We start from the raw sequence: 19385 nt of genomic DNA on the forward strand, positions 1-19385 counted from the left end.
CCCCAAAAACCAGGCATCTCACAGGCCTGGAGCTTATAAATCAGGCTATCCTGGTCCCCTGGGAGTACAGTGACATTACATGCCTAGCATCTTGACATGGGTTCTGGGGATTGAACTCAGATCCTCAGGGTTGTGAGGTGGGTACTTTATTGACTGAATCATAGCTTCTTGCCTTATTTTAAAATAATACTGAAAAGAGACCAAAAGAAACCAAAAACAAAATTCTAATGACAAAGAACTGAATAGAGATTAGAAAATTAGCATCAGGGCTGGAGAGATGGCTCAGTGGTTAAGAGCACTGGCTACTCTTCCAGAGGACCCAAGTTCAATTCCCAGCAATCACATGTTGGCTCACAACCATTTGTAATGAGATCTGGTGCCCTCTTCTGACCTGCAGGCAGAACAATGTATACATAATACATTTAAAAAAATCTTTTTTTTAGCATCTTTGTCATACAGAATCTTATACTTATTCAGTTCTTGGTTTGTGTACTGTCTTGTCTTTTTTCTCCCTTCCTTCTCCCCCTCCTGCCCATTCACCCCTGTACTCTGTCACTATAATATACATATTCTTAGCTCTTTTTATCTTCAGACAGTCTTACTTAAGTTGCCCAGGCTAGTCTTTTTTTTTTTTAATTTATTTAACTTTATTTCATGTGCATTGGTATAATAATGTCAGATTCTCTGGAACTGGAGTTACAGACAGCTGCGAGCTGCCATGTGGGTGCTGGGAATTGAACCCGGGTCCTCCGGAAGAGCAGTCAGCGCTCTTAACCACTAAGCCATCTCACCAGCCCCCCAGGCTAGTCTTAAACTTTTGCTCATCTTATCTTACTCCCCAGGGCAACTGAGATTACAGGCTTGAGCCACTAAGGCCAGATTTACTATATTTATGTTCTTTAAGATAAACTGTATTATATTAATTTATACCTTGCTTATTATTTGTTAAAACAATTACTCAACTTTAAGCGCTATTTTTAAAGGATCAAGTAGTGAGGAAATTACCTTTTCTAAAGCAATATGTAGTTCTTTTTCATATTCAGGTGGTAGTCGAAGAAGTAAGACTTGACAGGCGTCTTTAATCAGTGGGATAACACTGAGAAATATTAACACAGCAATAAAAAGAGAACACAGGGGATCGGCAATAAACCATCCAAACTGCTCTATAAGAACTGTGGAAACAATCACACCAATGCTGCCCAGCGTGTCTGCCAGAACATGGAGAAATACACCTACAAATAAAATGTTAAGGACATGAGCAAGGACAGTTTATCTAACTGGCCTCTTTACAGCACTGCTGACACCTGTATCAGTGCCAGGCCCCTTGTTAGTGGCTAAAGCACAGTTACTGTCAAGGAACCCAGAGTTTAGACTCTGTAAGGACGCAGGCAATTGTGACACAGTATCTGTCTGGGAAGGCTCTACTGCTGAGTGGCTCAGGCCTTTAATCCCAGCACTCAAGAGGAAAATGTTAGGCAGGTCTCAGAGAGTTCCAGGTCAGTTACACAATAAGACTCTGCATTCAACACTAGCTCATTTTGTCTTTAAAATTTTGTAATTTTAAAGATTTTGTCTTTAAAAAAGTAATATAACTTATCTAAAAAACGGAGCGCTTTGAGTGCCAGGCAGTGGTGGCACATAGCTTCAATCACAGCACTTGGGCAGAGGCTGGTGGATCTCTTAAGTTTGAGGTCAGTATGATCCACATAGTTAGTTCTAGAACAGCCAGGGCTACACAGAGAAACCCTGTCTCATTCCCCCCACCCTTACAAAACCCACCGAACAACCAAATACAAAACAAAACCAAGCATTTTTTAATCTTTTCAGAAGGACCTTTTAAAAATAATGCAGTCAAATTGGTACGTGTAAAAAATCATGTTCTTAAAAGCTATTCCTACAAAAACAAAGTAAAATTAAGCATTCTTTGAAAAAAATGTATTTATTACTATGTATGATATATGTGTATGGACGTACATGCCTTGATGCATGTGTGGTGGTTAGATGCAATTTTGTGGAATTGGTTTTCTCCTTCCACCTTTACATGGATTCTAGGATTACAGATTACATTTTGGCCAACAGGCATCACTGATCAGCCTTTACCCACCAAGTCACACTGTACCAGTTCCCTTAAGCTAAGTTTTTTTATTTTTTAAAAGACAGGGTTTCTCTGTGTAGCTTTGGCTGTCCTGGAACTCACTCTGTAGACCAGACTGGCCTTGAACTCACAGAGATTCACCGTCTCCGGAGTGCTGGGATTAAAGGCGGGTACCACCACCATCTGGCTTGAGCCAAGTTTTGGCATTACCCAAATTACTAACTGGCATAAACAACTCAATACCAAAAGAGATGAATAAAACCCAGGTCTTTTTATAGTACAAAAAATATTTGTTTTGTCAGTCACAAGTTTATTAATGGTACAGGAATTGATTCAAACATGGACATTTAAGCACAGTGTATTTCCTTTTTTATTTTATGATGTTAATAATCAAAGGTAGGCATCTCTAGCCCCTTCATTTCCATTTTTTAAGATGACTTTATTGTGGAGTGAACATTCCCTACCTTTTATGGTATAGTAATCCATCATGTGGCCTACAGGTGTAAGATTTCATAGACTGTGGGTCTTCAGAACTACTCATTAGGAACCTCAGGCCCAAGGACCCATCTGTCTTTACCTTTCTCCCTGGCTCCCTTTCCATGCTGAGCCTAAGTCTCATCACATGAGAGCAGACTTCTAAGAAAGCCATCTTTCTGTGATGAGCTTACCTCACTGACATTGTGTCCCCCAGGCTGATCCATGCTGATGCATTTATAGTCCCTGCCTTCCCTCTTCCTTTAGTGTTGGGAGCCTTGGGCACACTAGGCAAGTACTCTTCACTGAGCTATATTCTTGGCATTCTCCTTTAAAAAAATCCTGAGCTGGGTGGTGGTGGCGCACGCCTTTAATCCCAGCACTCGGGAGGCAGAGGCAGGCGGATCTCTGGGAGTTCGAGGCCAGCCTGGTCTACAGAGCGAGTTCCAGGACAGCTAAGGCTACTCAGAGAAACTCTGTCTTCATAAACAAAACAAACAAACAAAAAACCAAAAAACAACAAAATCCTGAGTAATAATTATACCAGAATTTCAGAAGACAGTTCATGAACAGAGTAGTGTGAGAATTCTGAGTGCTTGTGAGAAAACTCCAAGAAAACAAAAGACAAAAGTCTTATGACCTCAGTTTCTTCAAAACACAAAATTGTTTTTTGGAAGATGTTTTGTGCTCCTCCCAGGTATAGCAGATGGGGTGAGTTTACTCAGATTACTGAGTATGCTTGCTGTTGTTCAATTAAATGTTTAAACTATTCTCTACATGGAAAAACATTTTTGTCACATGTGGCTTGTCCTTGTGATTGTATAAGGCTTGAACTCATGAGAACTTTACTTGTGACCTTTCTTAACCCTGCTGTGGGAGCTCCTCCCGCTTTTTCAGCCAATAGTCGCTGAGATACCAGCCCACTGGGGCGTGGTCTCTCTCTTTAAAAAGCAGCTCCAACGACTACTTCTTTCCTGGCTGTCATGTAGGACGGTGTTCTGTAAGTTTTTTTCCCCTCAAATAAATAACCCTTTGAATCCAAACTGGTGTGGGATTGTTTCACGCATTATCCCCCCACGTTGGGCGCCATTCTGTAACATGAAGGCTGGCTTGTTGGGGTTTCTGCCCAGTTCCCACATAAAGCAAGCCCCCAAAGAAAATCACACAGAGATCTCCATAAGTTGTAAAACTTATTGGCCCATTAGCTCAGGCTTCTTGTTAACTCTTGTAGCTTATATTAACTCATTATTCTTATCTATGTTAACCACATGGCTCGGTACCTTTTTCAGCGGGCAGGTCACACCCTGCTTCTTTGTTGATCTGGGCAGGAATGGGGAGAAATGGGCTTCCTCCTTCCCAGCATTTTCCTGTTTTCATCACCCTGCCTCTACTTCCTGTCTGGTTAACCCACCTATACTTCCTGTCTGGCCAATCAGTGTTTATTTAAAATATGATTGACAAAATACAGACAATTCTCCCACACCAAACCCTCAGAGTACAAATTGTCTAAGGCTCTAAATAAAGACAGCTATTTCATGAGATTTTAGTCTGCTTCATTACTGGCTCCATTTTCCCAGATCCCACCATCTCTAGAGTGGTAACACCAGCAGGCCAATATTTAATAAAAACAAATAAGAACATCAATTCAGGAGACAGGACTTCCTAACAACTCACCCCTCATGTTAGCATTCATGCCTCCACCCGTGAAGCCGTGACTGTGACCGTGATCACCATGTCCATGATTATGGTGAGAATGGCCTTGATCGGATGAGTGGCAGTGTCCATGAGAAGTTCCATGGCCATGGCTATGGGCATGGCTAAAGGCACAGATCCCAATAAGGTTTACAATCAGTCCTCCAATGGAGACTGGCTAGTAGAAAGGAGACAGGCAAAACTTTAATTTGAAACTTAGAAAACAAAGTTGCTATTTAGAAGCTATTACATGGCTGTATACTTTTCCTACATACAGCTTAAGAACTTCACAGTAAACGTCACTAAGTTCCCCAAGCAAAAAATTTTGGATCATTTTAACTTTCAAAAACCAGAAAAAGCTAGGCGGTGGTGGTGCATGCCTTTAATCCCAACACTCAGGAGGCAGAGGCAGGCGGATCTCTGTGAGTTCGAGACCAGCTTGGTTTACAAGAGCTAGTTCCAGGACAGGCTCCAAAACCACAGAGAAACCCTGTCTCGAAAAACCAAAATAAAATCATAAAAAAACCAAAAAAACAAAAACAAAAAAACAAAACAGAAAAAACTGGTACACATATTTGAATTTACTCTAATGTGATCAAGAATGGCAAATTCTGGCAGTACATGGTGGCGCACACTTTTAATCCCAGTACTCAGGAAGCAGAGGTAGTTGGATCTCTGTGAGTTCTAGGTGAGCCAGGGCTACATTGTGAGACCCTGTCTCAAAACAGATGGGCACATCATTGGTTCAACTGTACAAGCAAACCAAAACTCTAAACTGCTTTCAGTGATTTGAGACTTAAGTGTCATTTTCCTACTTATAGGTCAGGGGGGAGATGGTTCTGCAGTTAGGAGCACTGGCTGCTCTTCCAGAGGACCCAGATTTGAGTCCCACCACCTACATGGTAGCTCACAACCATTTACAACTCCAGTTCCAGGGGATCCCACGACCTCTCTAGCCTGTTACATGGTATACAAACATACATGTAGGCAAAATACACATAATTAAAAGACTCAAGTGACAACATTAAAAAGTTAGTGATACATAACTCAAGGTCTAAGAGTACATCTTAAGTTGTGGAGGAATGCAACCCCAAGTCAGAGAGCCTGAGAAACTGTGAGATGACGAGCGGCTTAACAGAAAGTATCCCAACAGAAGAGACATGCCATCTACAGAAACAATATGCATAAGGATTGGGGTACAGGAAGAACTAAAATTGTTATAATAGTTATGTAATCTATTGGGTAAAATATGTACAATTTTTATTTTTCTGATTTTATCTCTAACACTGTACAAATACAATCTTGAAAGAAAAAATATTTATTAAGTCATAACAAAACCTGTACATTTCATAATACAAGTTAACATTATTAGTCCAAGGTATCTGAGAAAAGGATTGGTTTCTATTTTTTTTTTAATTTTTGGTTTTTCGAGACAGGGTTTCTCTGTGGTTTTGGAGCCTGTCCTGGAACTAGCTCTTGTAGACCAGGCTGGTCTCGAACTCACAGAGATCCACCTGCCTCTGCCTCCCGAGTGCTGGGATTAAAGGCGTGCGCCACCACCGCCCGACTAAGGATTGGTTTCTAAAAGCCTGCAGTAATAATGTAAATACATTATTAGTCTTTGTTTTTGTTGGGGCATATGCCCACCCCATCCCCCTTTTTTTTTTTGAGACATGGTTTCTCTGTAGTTTTGGAGCCTGTCCTGGAACTATCTGGTCTTGAACTCAGATCTGCCGGCCTCTGCCTCCTGAGAGCCGGGACTAAAGGCATGTGCTACCACTGCCCGGCTGGGGGGTATGTTTTAAGACCTCAATGTACGCCTGAGGATGATACCAAATCCACCCACATATGCTGCGTTTTGTTCTACACATACATACCTATGATAAAGTATAAGTCAGGTACAGTAAGAGACTAATAACAGAGATAAAACAGAACCATGATAACAATGCAATGTGATAAAACAGAGTCCTCTGGACTATCTCTGAAGTGCTGAGATTAAAGGTATACATCACTATAGCTAGTTTAAAAATGACTTAAAACTTCAGATTTATTTAAGAAACTTTTCTTTTAATACACCATGGTAAAATTGTTACCAAGACCACAGGAAATGAAACAGTACACGAGGAGACAATGCACCAGAATGGAAGTCATGTTGACTTAACAAAGTCAGAACTGCCCTAGGTCAGTCGACCCTTGGTGAAAGAGCGTGTGAACCAAGCAGGAGCTCAAAGAGGAAAGAGAAATACTTACTGTCAACATGTTTGTGTCTAGTTCCGGAGGATCAATCAATCTAGTCACTGATTCCATAAACACAAAAAAAGCTATGACTATCAGGAAAAGTCCATTAATAAACCCAGAGAGAATTTCTATCCGGCCATACCTAAAAACACAGAGTACTTTTTAGAAAGAAAAAACAAGTACTTTAAATATATACATTATAAACTTATAATAAGTGAGGAAACAAGTCCAGGCTTTCACACTACTAAGTAAATAATATAAAATTATCAAAATTTAAAAATATTATTTATGTTCAAAAGTCATCCCAAATACATATTTATTGGAATTTTGTATATATACAGCCCTTCTTACAGAAAGCCTTGTCTAGTTTTGTAGCAACAAATCATCTCTCTCTAAGCTTCTGATGTGTCCCGTATCTCTCACGGTACACATTCTGTTCTCTACCAAAACTATTGTGTTTTGAGTCATCCTCTTTTCACTGGGTCTGGGGAGACTGCTCAGAAGTTAGGAGCACTTCTTGATGCTTTTGCAGAGAACCCAAGTTTGAGTCCCTGCAACTACACAGCAGTTGTAACTGTCTAACTTCAGTCCCAAGTCATCTGACTGTCTCTTCTGGCCAGTGTGGGCATTAGGTATGCATATGGTACACACATATAAGCAGCCAACACATACAACACACTCAAACATACACAGACACAAACACACACTTAAAACAAAACACACACACAAGAATTTCAAAATATAAACAATCACTAAGGGGTATGTTTATTTAAATAGGTTTGTTTCTTTTTTTCTTTTTGGTTTTATGAGACATGGCTTCTCTTTCTAATAGCGTGTACCACTACTGCTTAGGTAGAGTAAGTCTTACTAAAATAACTTGCATGCAAAAGAGATTTGACATTTGTTCAATTATTGTCATAATGTGAGGATATTTTCATATAGTCACTTCAAATTTTAAATACTTTTTAACAAAAAGATGCCAATGGTCATGAATATTTCATACCCTCAAAGAAACATGATGAACAAAACCACAAATGATTTAGGTGGCATTTCTTCTCTTTGCTTTTAAACAGATGTTGTTGAGCTGACTGCCAGTCAGTATTATTAGTCAATGTGTAGCTCTTATTCCCCATTAACTTGAAATGAAATAAAAGTGAAGATTTGGCATTATTTCTATGAGATGTAATGTATTTGTTTCTGAATTTGGATTCTGAACTGTTTTAAAGAAACTGAGTGCCTTGATAGCATACCTACCCATAGGAGAAAATCCGGGTTGCTTTCCATCGACTCATCAGGGCAGCAAAGAGTCCCATGACCAAAGCTGAACAATCAAAGAGCATGTGGAATCCATCTGAGATCAGGCCTAGACTATTGGTTAATACGCCATAGAACAGCTCCACAAATGTAAAAAGCTAAAAAGGTTTCAAACATTACAGGAGGAGCATGTTGAGAATAAATTACAGTAAAGAACTATTAGCTTTAATCATAAGAATTTAACCTTTAATTACCCAAACTGATGTGTTTCAAACTCTACCTGACACTTAACCTGGAAACTGTATTTCATAAGATCATAAAGAACTAAGCTATCAGACATAACCATTTTTTTTTTTTCGAGACAGGGTTTCTCTGTGGCTTTGGAGCCTGTCCTGGAACTAGCTCTTGTGAATCAGGCTGGTCTCGAACTCCCAGAGATCCGCCTGCCTCTGCTTCCCGAGTGCTGGGATTAAAGGCGTGTGCCACCACCGCCCGGCCCCAGACATAACCATTTTATAACTAGAAGGCACTGTTCGATCTGTGTATCTGTGGGCAAGGTTTAAAACGTCAGTATCAGCAGTGTGCACTGACATCCTATTAAAGAGGCAACTCCACCTCTTACAAACTACGGGAGCAGTAGTTTAAAACAGCATACTAAACCAGAATTCCCACAGTACTGCAAAAATTGTGTGCCTCGTCTGAATAGGTGTCTTGCTACTAATTAGAGAAAAATGTAAATTTTAGCCCATCTTTGTCAGAAACTAAAGTGCTAAAATTACGTATCATGCCAAAATAAAAACACCGTGCTTTAAAATATGACTAATATTTAGAATTCTTACCAGATTCAAGCACAAAAAGTAGAAGATCTGCCTAGAGTCACTCTCCTCAAGAATCTGTTTTAGTGATTCCTTAATAAACCTAGGGACCGACTGTGAGCTGTGCTGGAAAGCATCGCCCATGAAGTGATAGAGGGGTGTTCCTTCAGGAGAATAACCAATGAGGGTGCCTTTCTGTCCTCGTTTGGAGGGAGATGATAGGATGTTGGCCGCTACAAAGAGAAAAGGAGACTATTAGACAAGCTTTGAGCATTTAAGTCACCAACAAGGTCACTGTCAACAAGGACTAAAATGCAAGTACTGAACGACCTCTATACTGAAGGTTTAAACAGCAGAAACCACACAGCAGATTAATGCAAATAAAAGCAAGGGCGAACGCTTACACAAAATGAAGAACACGGCGCTCACTACCACTCCTCCAGACAAGACGTGCTCCGTGCCCTCCTGGTGTGCTGCTCTGTTCACAGCCCGGAGTTGGTCTGTTATTGGATGTGTCCAGAAATTTCCAAAAAGGAGCGCACTAATAAAAACAGGCAAGGATCCATAGCGGGCACACTTGGACACTTCCATTTTGACTGAACAAAGGGAATCCATATAGAAGTCCAGGATCACGACAAAAAAGATAACTGTGGTGAAAGGCATGATGAGAGAAAACCAAGACTCAACCTTACTCTAGAAACAGAAACAGACAACACAAAACACCGTCAGTATTCTATGGGGGGAGAGCAGATTTCACACAATGTTTGTTGATCATCTATACAGAAACAAATACTCATGACTCAATACGATTCACAGCATGCTACCATGGAAGGGTCACAAAGTATCAGTACATTTCCCTAGTATTCTCCAGAGTACTAACAAAACTCCAAGCTTGTTTAATTTTATAATACTAAGGAGCCAAAATCTTTGAGTTCAAGACTACTAGCTGGATTTTCTTCATCAATTTCTTTGGGCCATAGGAATGAATGTGAAGTATATGTAAATGTAATAGTATTGACTTACATTTTTATAAACAATTAAAATTAACTCAAAAAAAGGGGGAAAAATCAAAGAAAAAAATGAGGATAATTTAAACTACTCTCAACTTCAAATTAAAAAATGCTGAACTGAAATTTCTAATGGTAACTCTATTTGTTAAACAATTACCTCAGTTGTCACAGAAAGAACAACCACCCACGGGCAAAGGAGAAACACAGAAACAAGCTGGGATAAGGCCTGAAGGCGTTTAGCTCCACCAACATCTATAGAGAGCTTTCTAGAAGCCGTATGAAAACCAACTTTACAACATAAAGCCAGTACCAGCAAGAGCACACCACCCTATAAGTGAAACGAGAAACATCTCATTAAAACATATATACTATCATATTCAAAATATGTAAAGACTTATACATTTCTTTATAAACGTTTGAGATCACCTCTCCAGTCCTGAGATAAATTAGTTTAAATATATATATTTTTGACAGTATTGATAATATAGCTGGCCTTAAACTGGAGATCCTCTTACCTCAGCTGCTTCAGTGTGAAGAGTAAAGACGTATGCCAGGTTTAAACGAAACTTAAAAATTATACTTTCTATGGTGGCATAGGCCTAGAGGTAGAGGTAGGAGGATCAAGAGTTCAAGGTCGTCCTTGGCTACCTATCAAGTTCTGGGAGAGCTGGGCTACCCGAAGCCCTGCCTCCCATATCCCCCACTCCCCCAGTGACAGTTACAACATGGAGAAGAGCATACCTTGTGATCCGCCACACCTAAGAAAGCAATAGCTGTATAAAGCATGTGAGTTAGAGCGCTGTCATGATGTCCTTCAGCTAAGGAAGCTGTAGTAAAGGAAAACACTTTTCAAACTCAGCTCCCAAAGAGAAAGTTCTGTTCAAAGTTTAATTATTTTGAAGACAAACCAGCCTGGGTATGCCATTTCAACTACCCTTAGTAACATGGTACTTTTGAAACAATTCAATTTAATTCTAAAAAAAAAAAAAAGTACAAATTTACAAATTGCACACTCCTGAACCCCTGCCCCGCCTCCCAAGAGATGGGCTTATAAGGATGGGCTACCATGCTTGGCTTCTGGGTGTGTGGACTGCTGTATGACTAGGACTGTACTGAGATAGTGACTCCATTTTGGTTCTTAGCCTCCAAAAGATGCACAAATAGGCAAGGCATCTTTTTGGTCCACTCCTGTGATGGAAGCAGACCTTAATGCTACATCTGCAGGTCAGTCTGTAAAATCGGTCTTCAACTTGTCTACTTTACATCGCTGAGCACACAAGGCCCAGCAAAGAGAGCAGCAGACAGGAGGGTGTGTTGGGAGTGGATGTAGCAGATACAATCTGGAGCCTTTTCTGCCCCTATCTCAGTGTGACAGAATAAACTGCTATTAGTTTACTAATAAACCTCAGGGTACCAAGTGTCAGCACTCAGAGGAAAACTGGTACTCTGGTGTATTGCAGAATAGACAAAGGCGTATGGCTGGAAAAGAATAAGGCAGGGTATAGAGTTGAGAGTAGAGAACAGACATATTTGACTTGGAAGATGGGTTCAAGAGTATGGACTGAGCAGGCAAGAGCAATTTGGGGCAAGGCCGTGAAAACTAGGGCAAAGGACTTTAAATGTTTTGCTGTTTTCCAGTAGCAGGACATTTTAAAATATGAGCACTGTAGAAAAATACTGAGGATATTCTAAAATATTCAACTTGGAATAATTTTACTATTTACTTGAACAGTGATTAATGTCAACATGAATCTCAGAAAGTCACTTGTGACCCATGAGTTTAATTTCCTTCTTTTTCCCATTCTTCCGGCTTCTAATTTTCTCCCAGACTTTAGTCTAGTGCAAAAGGATACGGTGTTCAGCCATCTTAGCCATGAGGTCATCATTGTCGAAAAGCAATAAACAGATTACAGCAATAATGAAAAATGCAGCCCCCCTTGTCTGAAAGAGAAGAAACAGAAGTTCTATTTTTGTTTTTTATTAAAAGGTTAATTATTAGCATGATAACCGCACTAATGCTAGAGGAAAAGGTTTCTGTCCCTTTCACTTTTTGAGACAGGCTCTTGCTACACAGCCCAGGCTGGCCTTGTACTCACAATCCTCCACTAAGCATGTCTTCAGAAGAGTTAAAAATGTATACTGGGCAGTGATGGCACACGTCTTTAAACCCAGCACTGGGGAGGAGACAGGTGGATCTCTGTGAGTTCAAGGCCAGCCTGGTCTACAGAGTGAGTTCCAGGGCAAGCTCCAAAGCAACCCTGTTTTGAAAAACAAGACAAAACAAAAAAGGAACATTTAGTGAAAGTTAACACTTGACATTATCATCTTTACAGAGTTTACAGTATAACAAATAATAAAAGCAACAGAAATAAACTCTGCAGAGCATTTTAATGTTAGCATCGTATCTCCTTCGAAATGTTACCAGGCATATTAATATGAACAAATCATTAAGGTTTACAGACTAAGTTTCCTAATTTTTGGTTGAAAAGACCTCAGTATCTAAGGAACAATAGTTAGTAGAGCTGTTTCACATTCTGCAACATTTAAGAAACAGAACAGTCTAGCTAGTGCTCCCCTAGGGAAAAGGTCTATGGGACCATGCTGAGAAAATCAAGTCATTCCTAAGAGAGTGTTAAAGATGCGTATGGTGGATGTGTGTGCTGGCTTTACGCAAGCATAAGGAAGACAGACGAAGATAGCGCTCTCTACTTTTTTAAGATTCGTTTTTATTTAAACTATGTGTACGTGTGTGGGAATTGTGCACATGAACATAGGTGTTGTCAGAGAACAAAAGAGGGTGTTAGATCCCTAAGAGTTGGAGTTACAAGCAGTTGTAAGCCACCCAGAGGGGTTGCTGGAAATCCACACTCCAATCCTCTTACCTCTCTACCGTATTTTTTGAGATAGGGTTTCTCAATGAATCCGAAATTGAAATTGGCTGCTCTGACTAGGCGGGTTAGCTTGCCTGCCCCAGGACCTACCTGTCTCTACCACACCACAATGGGGTTACAGGCATAAAGAGCAAGGCCCGGGGCCTGGTTTTTACATGGGTGCTGGGGACTTGGATTCAGGTCCTTGCTCTCACAGCCATATACCCAGTGCCCTATAAATCTTGTTTAAGAGACAGGGTTTCTCTGTGTAGCCCTGGTTGTTCTCCAACTCAGAGACCTGCCTGCCTATCCCTCCTGAGTGCTGGGACTAAAGACATGTGCCGCCACCACCCAGCTTCCTGATAAACTTTTAAAGTCTGTGTTGTCATTTCAGGGAAAGAATTTGGATAAAAAAAAGTTACAGAGAAAATGTATAAGCCTAGTTTATATAAGCATTTCAGAAAGTTATATATAAAAACTTCATATTCTTACTACAATTTGTTATCTGTAAACTCACAAGTATTTTATGCAATAGTTATACTTACATGTATTATTTCACACATTTACATAAGAATATAATGTACACTTAGCAATGGAACTATAAAACTTCCAGTAAATAAAAATTTAAATGAAAGCAAGACATTCCGGGTGGCAGTGGCACATGCCTTTAATCCCAGCACTCAGGAGGCAGAGGCAGGTGGATCTCTGTTTGAGACCAGCTCTGATATATAAGAGCTAGTTATAGAACAGGCTCCAAAGCTATAGAGGAAACCCTGTCTCCAAAAAAAAACAAAACAAAACAAAAAAAGTCTCTGACATTTGGCCTGGCGGTGGAGGTGTACACCTTTAATCCCAGCACTTGGGAGACAGAGGCAGGTGAATCTCTGTGAGTTTCAGACCAGCCTGGTCTACAAGAGCTAGTTCCAGGACAGCTAGGACTGTTACATGGGAAAACCCTGTCTTGAAAAACAAAACAAAACAAAAAAAAGAAAAAGAAAAGAAGACATTCGTTTGTTCAATAAATTCTTAGTGCGGTGAGAATTATGGCCAAAGGCAGCATACAAAAAAAACCTACACAATTAAAATGTTCCTTTCTCTTAACCCCCATTTCCTTTCATTTTTCCTTTCCCTGGTCTCTGCTGCCCCATCTTTTTGTTTTTTTTTGTTTTTGGTTTTTTCGAGACAGGGTTTCTCTGTGGTTTTGGAGCCTGTCCTGGAACTAGCTCTTGTAGACCAGGCTGGTCTCAAACTCACAGAGATCCGCCTGCCTCTGCCTCCTGAGTGCTGGGATTAAAGGCGTGCGCCACCACCGCCCGGCCTCCATCTTTTTGTTTTTAAAGGTAGAGTCTCACTATGTAGTACAGGCTAGCCTCAAACTCTCTTATCTGTTAAAAATTAGATTTATTTATTGTGTGTGGTAGGGGAGGGGATGCAACTGCATGGAATCAGATGCCAGTTTCCAGGACAAGGCACCATGAGTAGGAATATTTTAATTTGGTAAAATGGAGATAGTGTAGTGCCAGCTCTAACATTTGGACGGTAGACTGACAACTATTTTCCAAAAGACAGTAATACTTAAATTATTTCTGTTCAACAGGGATGACAAGTTGGTGAGTTTCTGGGTAATTGTTCAGCAGACTAAATAAACACAGCAAGCTTACAGGCTTTTCCTATGAACGTGAAGAATAAGGAAGAGGGCCCCAGGTGGCACGCGAAGGAGATCTCCACAGGTGATGTCAGTTCTCTACTGTGGTTATACAGGTGTTTACACAATCTACAAGTTCATGTGTGACACTGCTAAACCCGAAGAAAGGATTAAAGCATGGATTATACTGTTATCAACCTCTAGATCTCCTTTGGGAAAAATTGACTAGAAAGCACATCTCTGCACTATTTTCACAACTTCCTATGAAACTATAATCATATCAAAATGAAACCAGAAAAATGTTTAGCTAGTATTAAGTCTCTTCATTATTATAAATGGTAAAAGATATGGTTTGTTTTTGCTATGAACAATGTGTTTAATGATGGAAAACCTACCTTTGCTGGTCCTCCTCCAGAGCTAGTGAATAGCACACTGAGCAGTGAGATAACGACAATATCACTGTGTTCAAACAGCAGCAAAGTCCTATGAAAAGAAAACACTGCTCAGGAATGGATCTGACCTTTTTTTAGGAAGTACGAACTCAGTCAGAGTAAGAAAAGAAAATCCCTTTGGTTTCACAAAACACGAGAAAGAGAAATATGGACAATTCCTTTGGAAAATATTTTGGTATTAACTGTCTTAGAAAGAAGGAGGCTACAAAATACCAGGTAATAATAATCTTCATGATCCCCAAGACCCACTTGGTAGAGGAGCGACTGCCAGTCCTCTGACCTCTACATACATGCACAAACAAATACTAAAAGATACAGAACAAAATTAAGATTCAAACGAATAAATGTAAACAAATAGCGAAAACACATGTTTTTATTTACCTTAGTGGTCCACAAAGAGTAAGGCCAAAAAACCACAAAAGTGATATGATACATCCAGCAACTGCATGTTTAAATATTTTGATCCACTATAAATAGAAAAAAAATAAAAAACCTCAGTCATATCCATTTGCTAGTAAATATTCCATGCTTAAATAACACCTACAGAAGGCAGCACATGGTAGAGCATGTCTTTGATTTTTGAACCCAGGAGATAGGGCAGGCAGACCTTCAATTTCAGGCCAACCTGGTCTACATAATGAATTCCAAGTTGCTCAGGCTAACAGTGAGACCCCGTTATGCCAAAATCCTCTTATTAGCTAGATTTACTTTCACTGTCTATATTCTCATCTGTTGCTAGGTTTTTTCTTTTCTGTCTTTCTTTTTTTTGAGAGTCTTACTAAGTAGCTTGGACTGGCCCCAAACTCATAGAGGTCCATCAGTCTCCATTTCCTGAGTGCTGGGATTAAAGAGGTGCACCACTACACCTACCTTTTAGGTCTTAAATCTTTTTTTCCTACACAGCACAATTTTCTATTTTTTTCCACTAGTTTTCTAGGAATAAAGGTTGAGGTTTTTTTATTTTTTTTTAAATCTCTATGAGGAGTCTTTTGGAGAAAAGGTCTCACTACGCAGCTCAGGCTGGCCTTGAACTCATATTAATCTTCCTTTCTGATGTCATGGGTATCATGAGTACATGTATTTACGACCATGTTTGGCTTTCCATGAGGAATTTTTATGCTATAGCTATCTGAAAATGGAGAAAGAAACTTAGATGAAGTTAAAAAGATTAACTGTATTTTTAAAATGTCTTGCTTTCCGGGGTCAAAGGCTCAGAGGTTAAGAGACATGCTGTTGTTCTTCCAGAGTTCTGAGTTCAATTCCCAGTAACCACAGACAGGATGGCTCGCAACCATCTATAATAAGATCTGGTGCCCTCTTCTGGCCTGCAGGGACACATGCAAGCAGAATGCTGCATACATAAACAAATCTTAAATAGAAGAACTTCAATTTGCCAGCTGATAATATGGTAGAGGACCATAATTGTGACATGAAAGAGACACGCAGTATAATGTAACTACTCCAGGGAGTCACTTTGTGAGAGGCTAAGCTCAATGAGGAACTTTTCTGTCATGAAGGCATCTGAGGGGAATTACGATGATGACCAGGGTGATACACTGCATATGTACAGCATACTCACATGTGAGGTATAATTAAAAAATAAACCCATGGATAAAATAATTTATTCCTCACAAATACACAGAACAATACTGTTATCTTTATAAGTAAGCAAAATTAAGAAATCATGTAAGTAGTACAAGACATGAATATAGCTGATTTTAGGGGCCAACTTCTACCCCCTGCACATAATCTATTCTCCAGCGACACTCCAGCCTCTGGGGCATGACTCCATGTCTGATCTGTGTACCTTTCTGAGTAAGGAGACTGTGTTAAAGACACCCCTTTAAAATTTGTTACCCTTTTCTACATTACATTAAGATTTTATAGTTCACTGTTGGAGCCTCAATTTTGAAAAGACAAGTCAGGGGAGAGTTAACTCTAGGACTGGGGATGTAGCTAGATGCATGAGTCAGCTCCATGTAAACTGGGAACGGTGGTGGGAGCCTGCAATAGCAGCACTAGGGAAGCAGAGGCAAGGTGGTCAGGAGTGCAAGGTTGTCATTGGCCACATAACAAGATTGAGGCCAGAACGGGCTATAGGAGATCCTGTCTCAAACACAGAAGCAACAACAAAGGCAAACTGTAGAAACGGCGCTTTATTTCGGACTACTGAAAGGGAAGCTGAAGGACCAAATGTTCTGTCAACATCTCACCTGATGCTTTGTGATAGTTTTCCCAGAAGAAAACGGTTTTTGAAACAAAACCATAAAAAACGCAGTCCTATAAACATTGAAAGAATAATATATTAACATTACATTAAATATTAGGTGTAGTTTAACAAATACACTGGAACTGGAAACATGCTATCCTCCAGAGCAGGGCTTTTTACACTCTTTCTTCCTATGGCCCCTTCCTATCTGATATATTTTTATGCCATTGTGATATATAGGTATGTAAAATATATACATAAATCAAACATTTACTGCTAACAAATCAGCAAAATTTTATCTTTAAAATATTTTTTTTTTGAGACAGGGTTTCTCTGTAGCTTTGGAGCCTGTAGCTCTTGTAGACCTGGCTGGCCTCAAACTCATAGAGATCCGCCTGCTTCTGCCTCCCCAGTGCTGGGATTAGAGGCCGGCTTTAAAATATCTTAAATGCTTTGGTATATACAGTTTTACTATTAGATGTGAAAGCAAATTTGCATCCTAATGAGATGGATGTATGTACAATCCTTAGATACATTAATGTGATATGAACATGCTGAAGAATGACACTAGGAAATATTGAATCTTTGTTTTCTGTAATTAAACCATTATGTTTCTCTAAGACTAGAAAATTTTATATATAATGTAAAAATACTAATTCAAACCCTAAGAGTCTTGAGTGTTAGTCAAGATGAGCAGAAGTATTCTTTGGAACTGTATGGCAAGATGACATGCACAGTGCAAAGCACTCATGCTGTGTGCAGAAACAGAAACAAGACTGCAGCTACAGCTAATTCGTGCTACAGAAACACCTTAGAGTCATTATGCATTCGATTTTGAATTAAGTTTTTGTTGCCAAATTTTTCATGACTATCGCATTTAAAGAAACCTTGCTCTAGGCTGGGTGTACACACCTTTAATCCTAGCACTAACCTAGGAGGCAGAGGCAGGCAGATCTGAGTTCAAGGTCAGCCTGATCTACAAAGCAAGTTCAAAGTCAGCCACAAAAGTGCTTCTGTCACAAAAGTGTAGTAGCCACTGCCTTTATAGTGATGAGGCTTTTATGGCAAAAACCAGGAGCTTCTCTGGTAACTGTCTTCAGAACACAGAAGTAATAAAGAGTGTCAAGACTCATTATTGTATTGTATTGTATTGTATTGTATTGTATTGTATTGTATTGTATTGTATTGTATTGTTGAAGTATCTCATGATGCAGTCCAGGCAGATCTTGAACTTGTGATTCTCTAGCCTGGGTCTTCTAAGTGGTGGAATTACTGGCATGAGCCACTATACTTAGCTCTTAATACTTTCAATACCTTAACAAAACACAGAGAGCAACTCATTTTCTCTTATATTTAGTAGTGATAAATCTTGAACAGTAACATGCAGCTATCTTCTTACTATGTTATATAAGAACGGTCAATTCTTCCAGTCAAGAATTTCTTTCTTAACTCACCAAATTACACCCTCAAGCGTCTTTGATAAACTTTTATTAACATATAGGAGAATTACTATTAATCTCAAGATCCAAAAATCAGTATTTAGGAAGAACACTATATACAAACTATACATGAGGACCCTGTCCTTTGATGGGTTGTGTAGGGAACACAGCACAGCATGATTTAACTTGCAAACATGGAATGTCTGTGCTAAGACAAACCCCAGGTAACTTTTTATGACTGCCTCGAGATTGAGCTACATCAGGGACAGTCTATAAATCCCTAGGGAAGTACAAAGCCAAAACTATTAAAGATGAACTTTATTTTCAGGTATGTGGACGTGTTTGTCCGCATATGTGTGTACTGGTGCCCACAGCGCCACAGAGTGTCAGATCTGGTGTTGACATCATAGGCATTGTGAGCCACATGAGTAGACGCTGGGAACTTACTTCAGGTCCTCTGCAAGAGCAGCAACTGCTCTTAACCGCGGAAGAAACTGTCAAAATTATTATTATTATTTTTTTTATTAAAAAAAGACAGTTTTACACTTGTTCTCATGAGTGTAAGGAGAGCCTTCCACCTACTCCCATGAGATTAAATGATACAAGATAATACAAAAGACTGGTTCCTAAGATAGACAAGAACCAAAGCATCTATTAAGATAGGTATTAAAAGAGCTTTGCAGAAATCTTAGCAGCACAAACTAACTAAAACCTGGTGTTTGGAAAGTAGTAAGAATTTAACCATCTTTTAATTTATTTTGAGACAGTCTCATGTGTAAACTGGGGCTGGCCTCCAATTCATGATCCTCTTGACTCAACTTCCCTAGTGCTGGGATTACAGACTGCTACACTTAGCTAAAATAACCCTTTTCTGATATGTCTCTGGACTTCTACCCTTATGTAAGCTTCTATTTAAAGAAAAAAAATATCAAATAGTTGTCAGAAGGAATAAACTTCATAGAATAGGTAGTTAAGATTTCTTAAAGATACAGAGAAATAAGAAACATTAAGGCTCTCTCTATACTCACCCCAGTTTTAATATAAAAATAAACTGTACGATGTGAACCACTTTTAGGAGATCATATGACTCAAAAAGTCCCACAGCCTTCAAACACTTGGTTAAACACAGTAACACAATGTATTTTGTTAATCTGAAAAATAAAAACAGAAACAATTTTAATATAATTAAAAT

At 39.4% G+C, this 19385-nt stretch overlaps 1 protein-coding gene across 1 annotated transcript in view; it reads right to left on the bottom strand.

The window, feature by feature from the left end:
- The window catches only part of Slc30a5 (solute carrier family 30 member 5), a 28689-nt gene that overhangs the window by 3268 nt on the left and 6036 nt on the right, over positions 1-19385 (bottom strand). The window contains exons 2-14 of the mRNA XM_005366566.2: positions 19222-19344; positions 16759-16825; positions 14927-15012; positions 14489-14576; positions 11432-11519; positions 10320-10396; positions 9736-9906; positions 8973-9261; positions 8593-8801; positions 7754-7911; positions 6512-6641; positions 4244-4439; positions 1006-1232 (exon numbers count right to left, since the gene is read on the bottom strand). Coding sequence (XP_005366623.1) covers positions 1006-1232; positions 4244-4439; positions 6512-6641; positions 7754-7911; positions 8593-8801; positions 8973-9261; positions 9736-9906; positions 10320-10396; positions 11432-11519; positions 14489-14576; positions 14927-15012; positions 16759-16825; positions 19222-19344 — 1909 coding nt within the window. The remainder of the gene's footprint in view (positions 1-1005; positions 1233-4243; positions 4440-6511; positions 6642-7753; positions 7912-8592; positions 8802-8972; positions 9262-9735; positions 9907-10319; positions 10397-11431; positions 11520-14488; positions 14577-14926; positions 15013-16758; positions 16826-19221; positions 19345-19385) is intronic.

The sequence above is a fragment of the Microtus ochrogaster genome, unplaced genomic scaffold, assembly GCF_000317375.1.
Source record: "Microtus ochrogaster isolate Prairie Vole_2 unplaced genomic scaffold, MicOch1.0 UNK11, whole genome shotgun sequence".
Taxonomy (NCBI): domain Eukaryota; kingdom Metazoa; phylum Chordata; class Mammalia; order Rodentia; family Cricetidae; genus Microtus; species Microtus ochrogaster.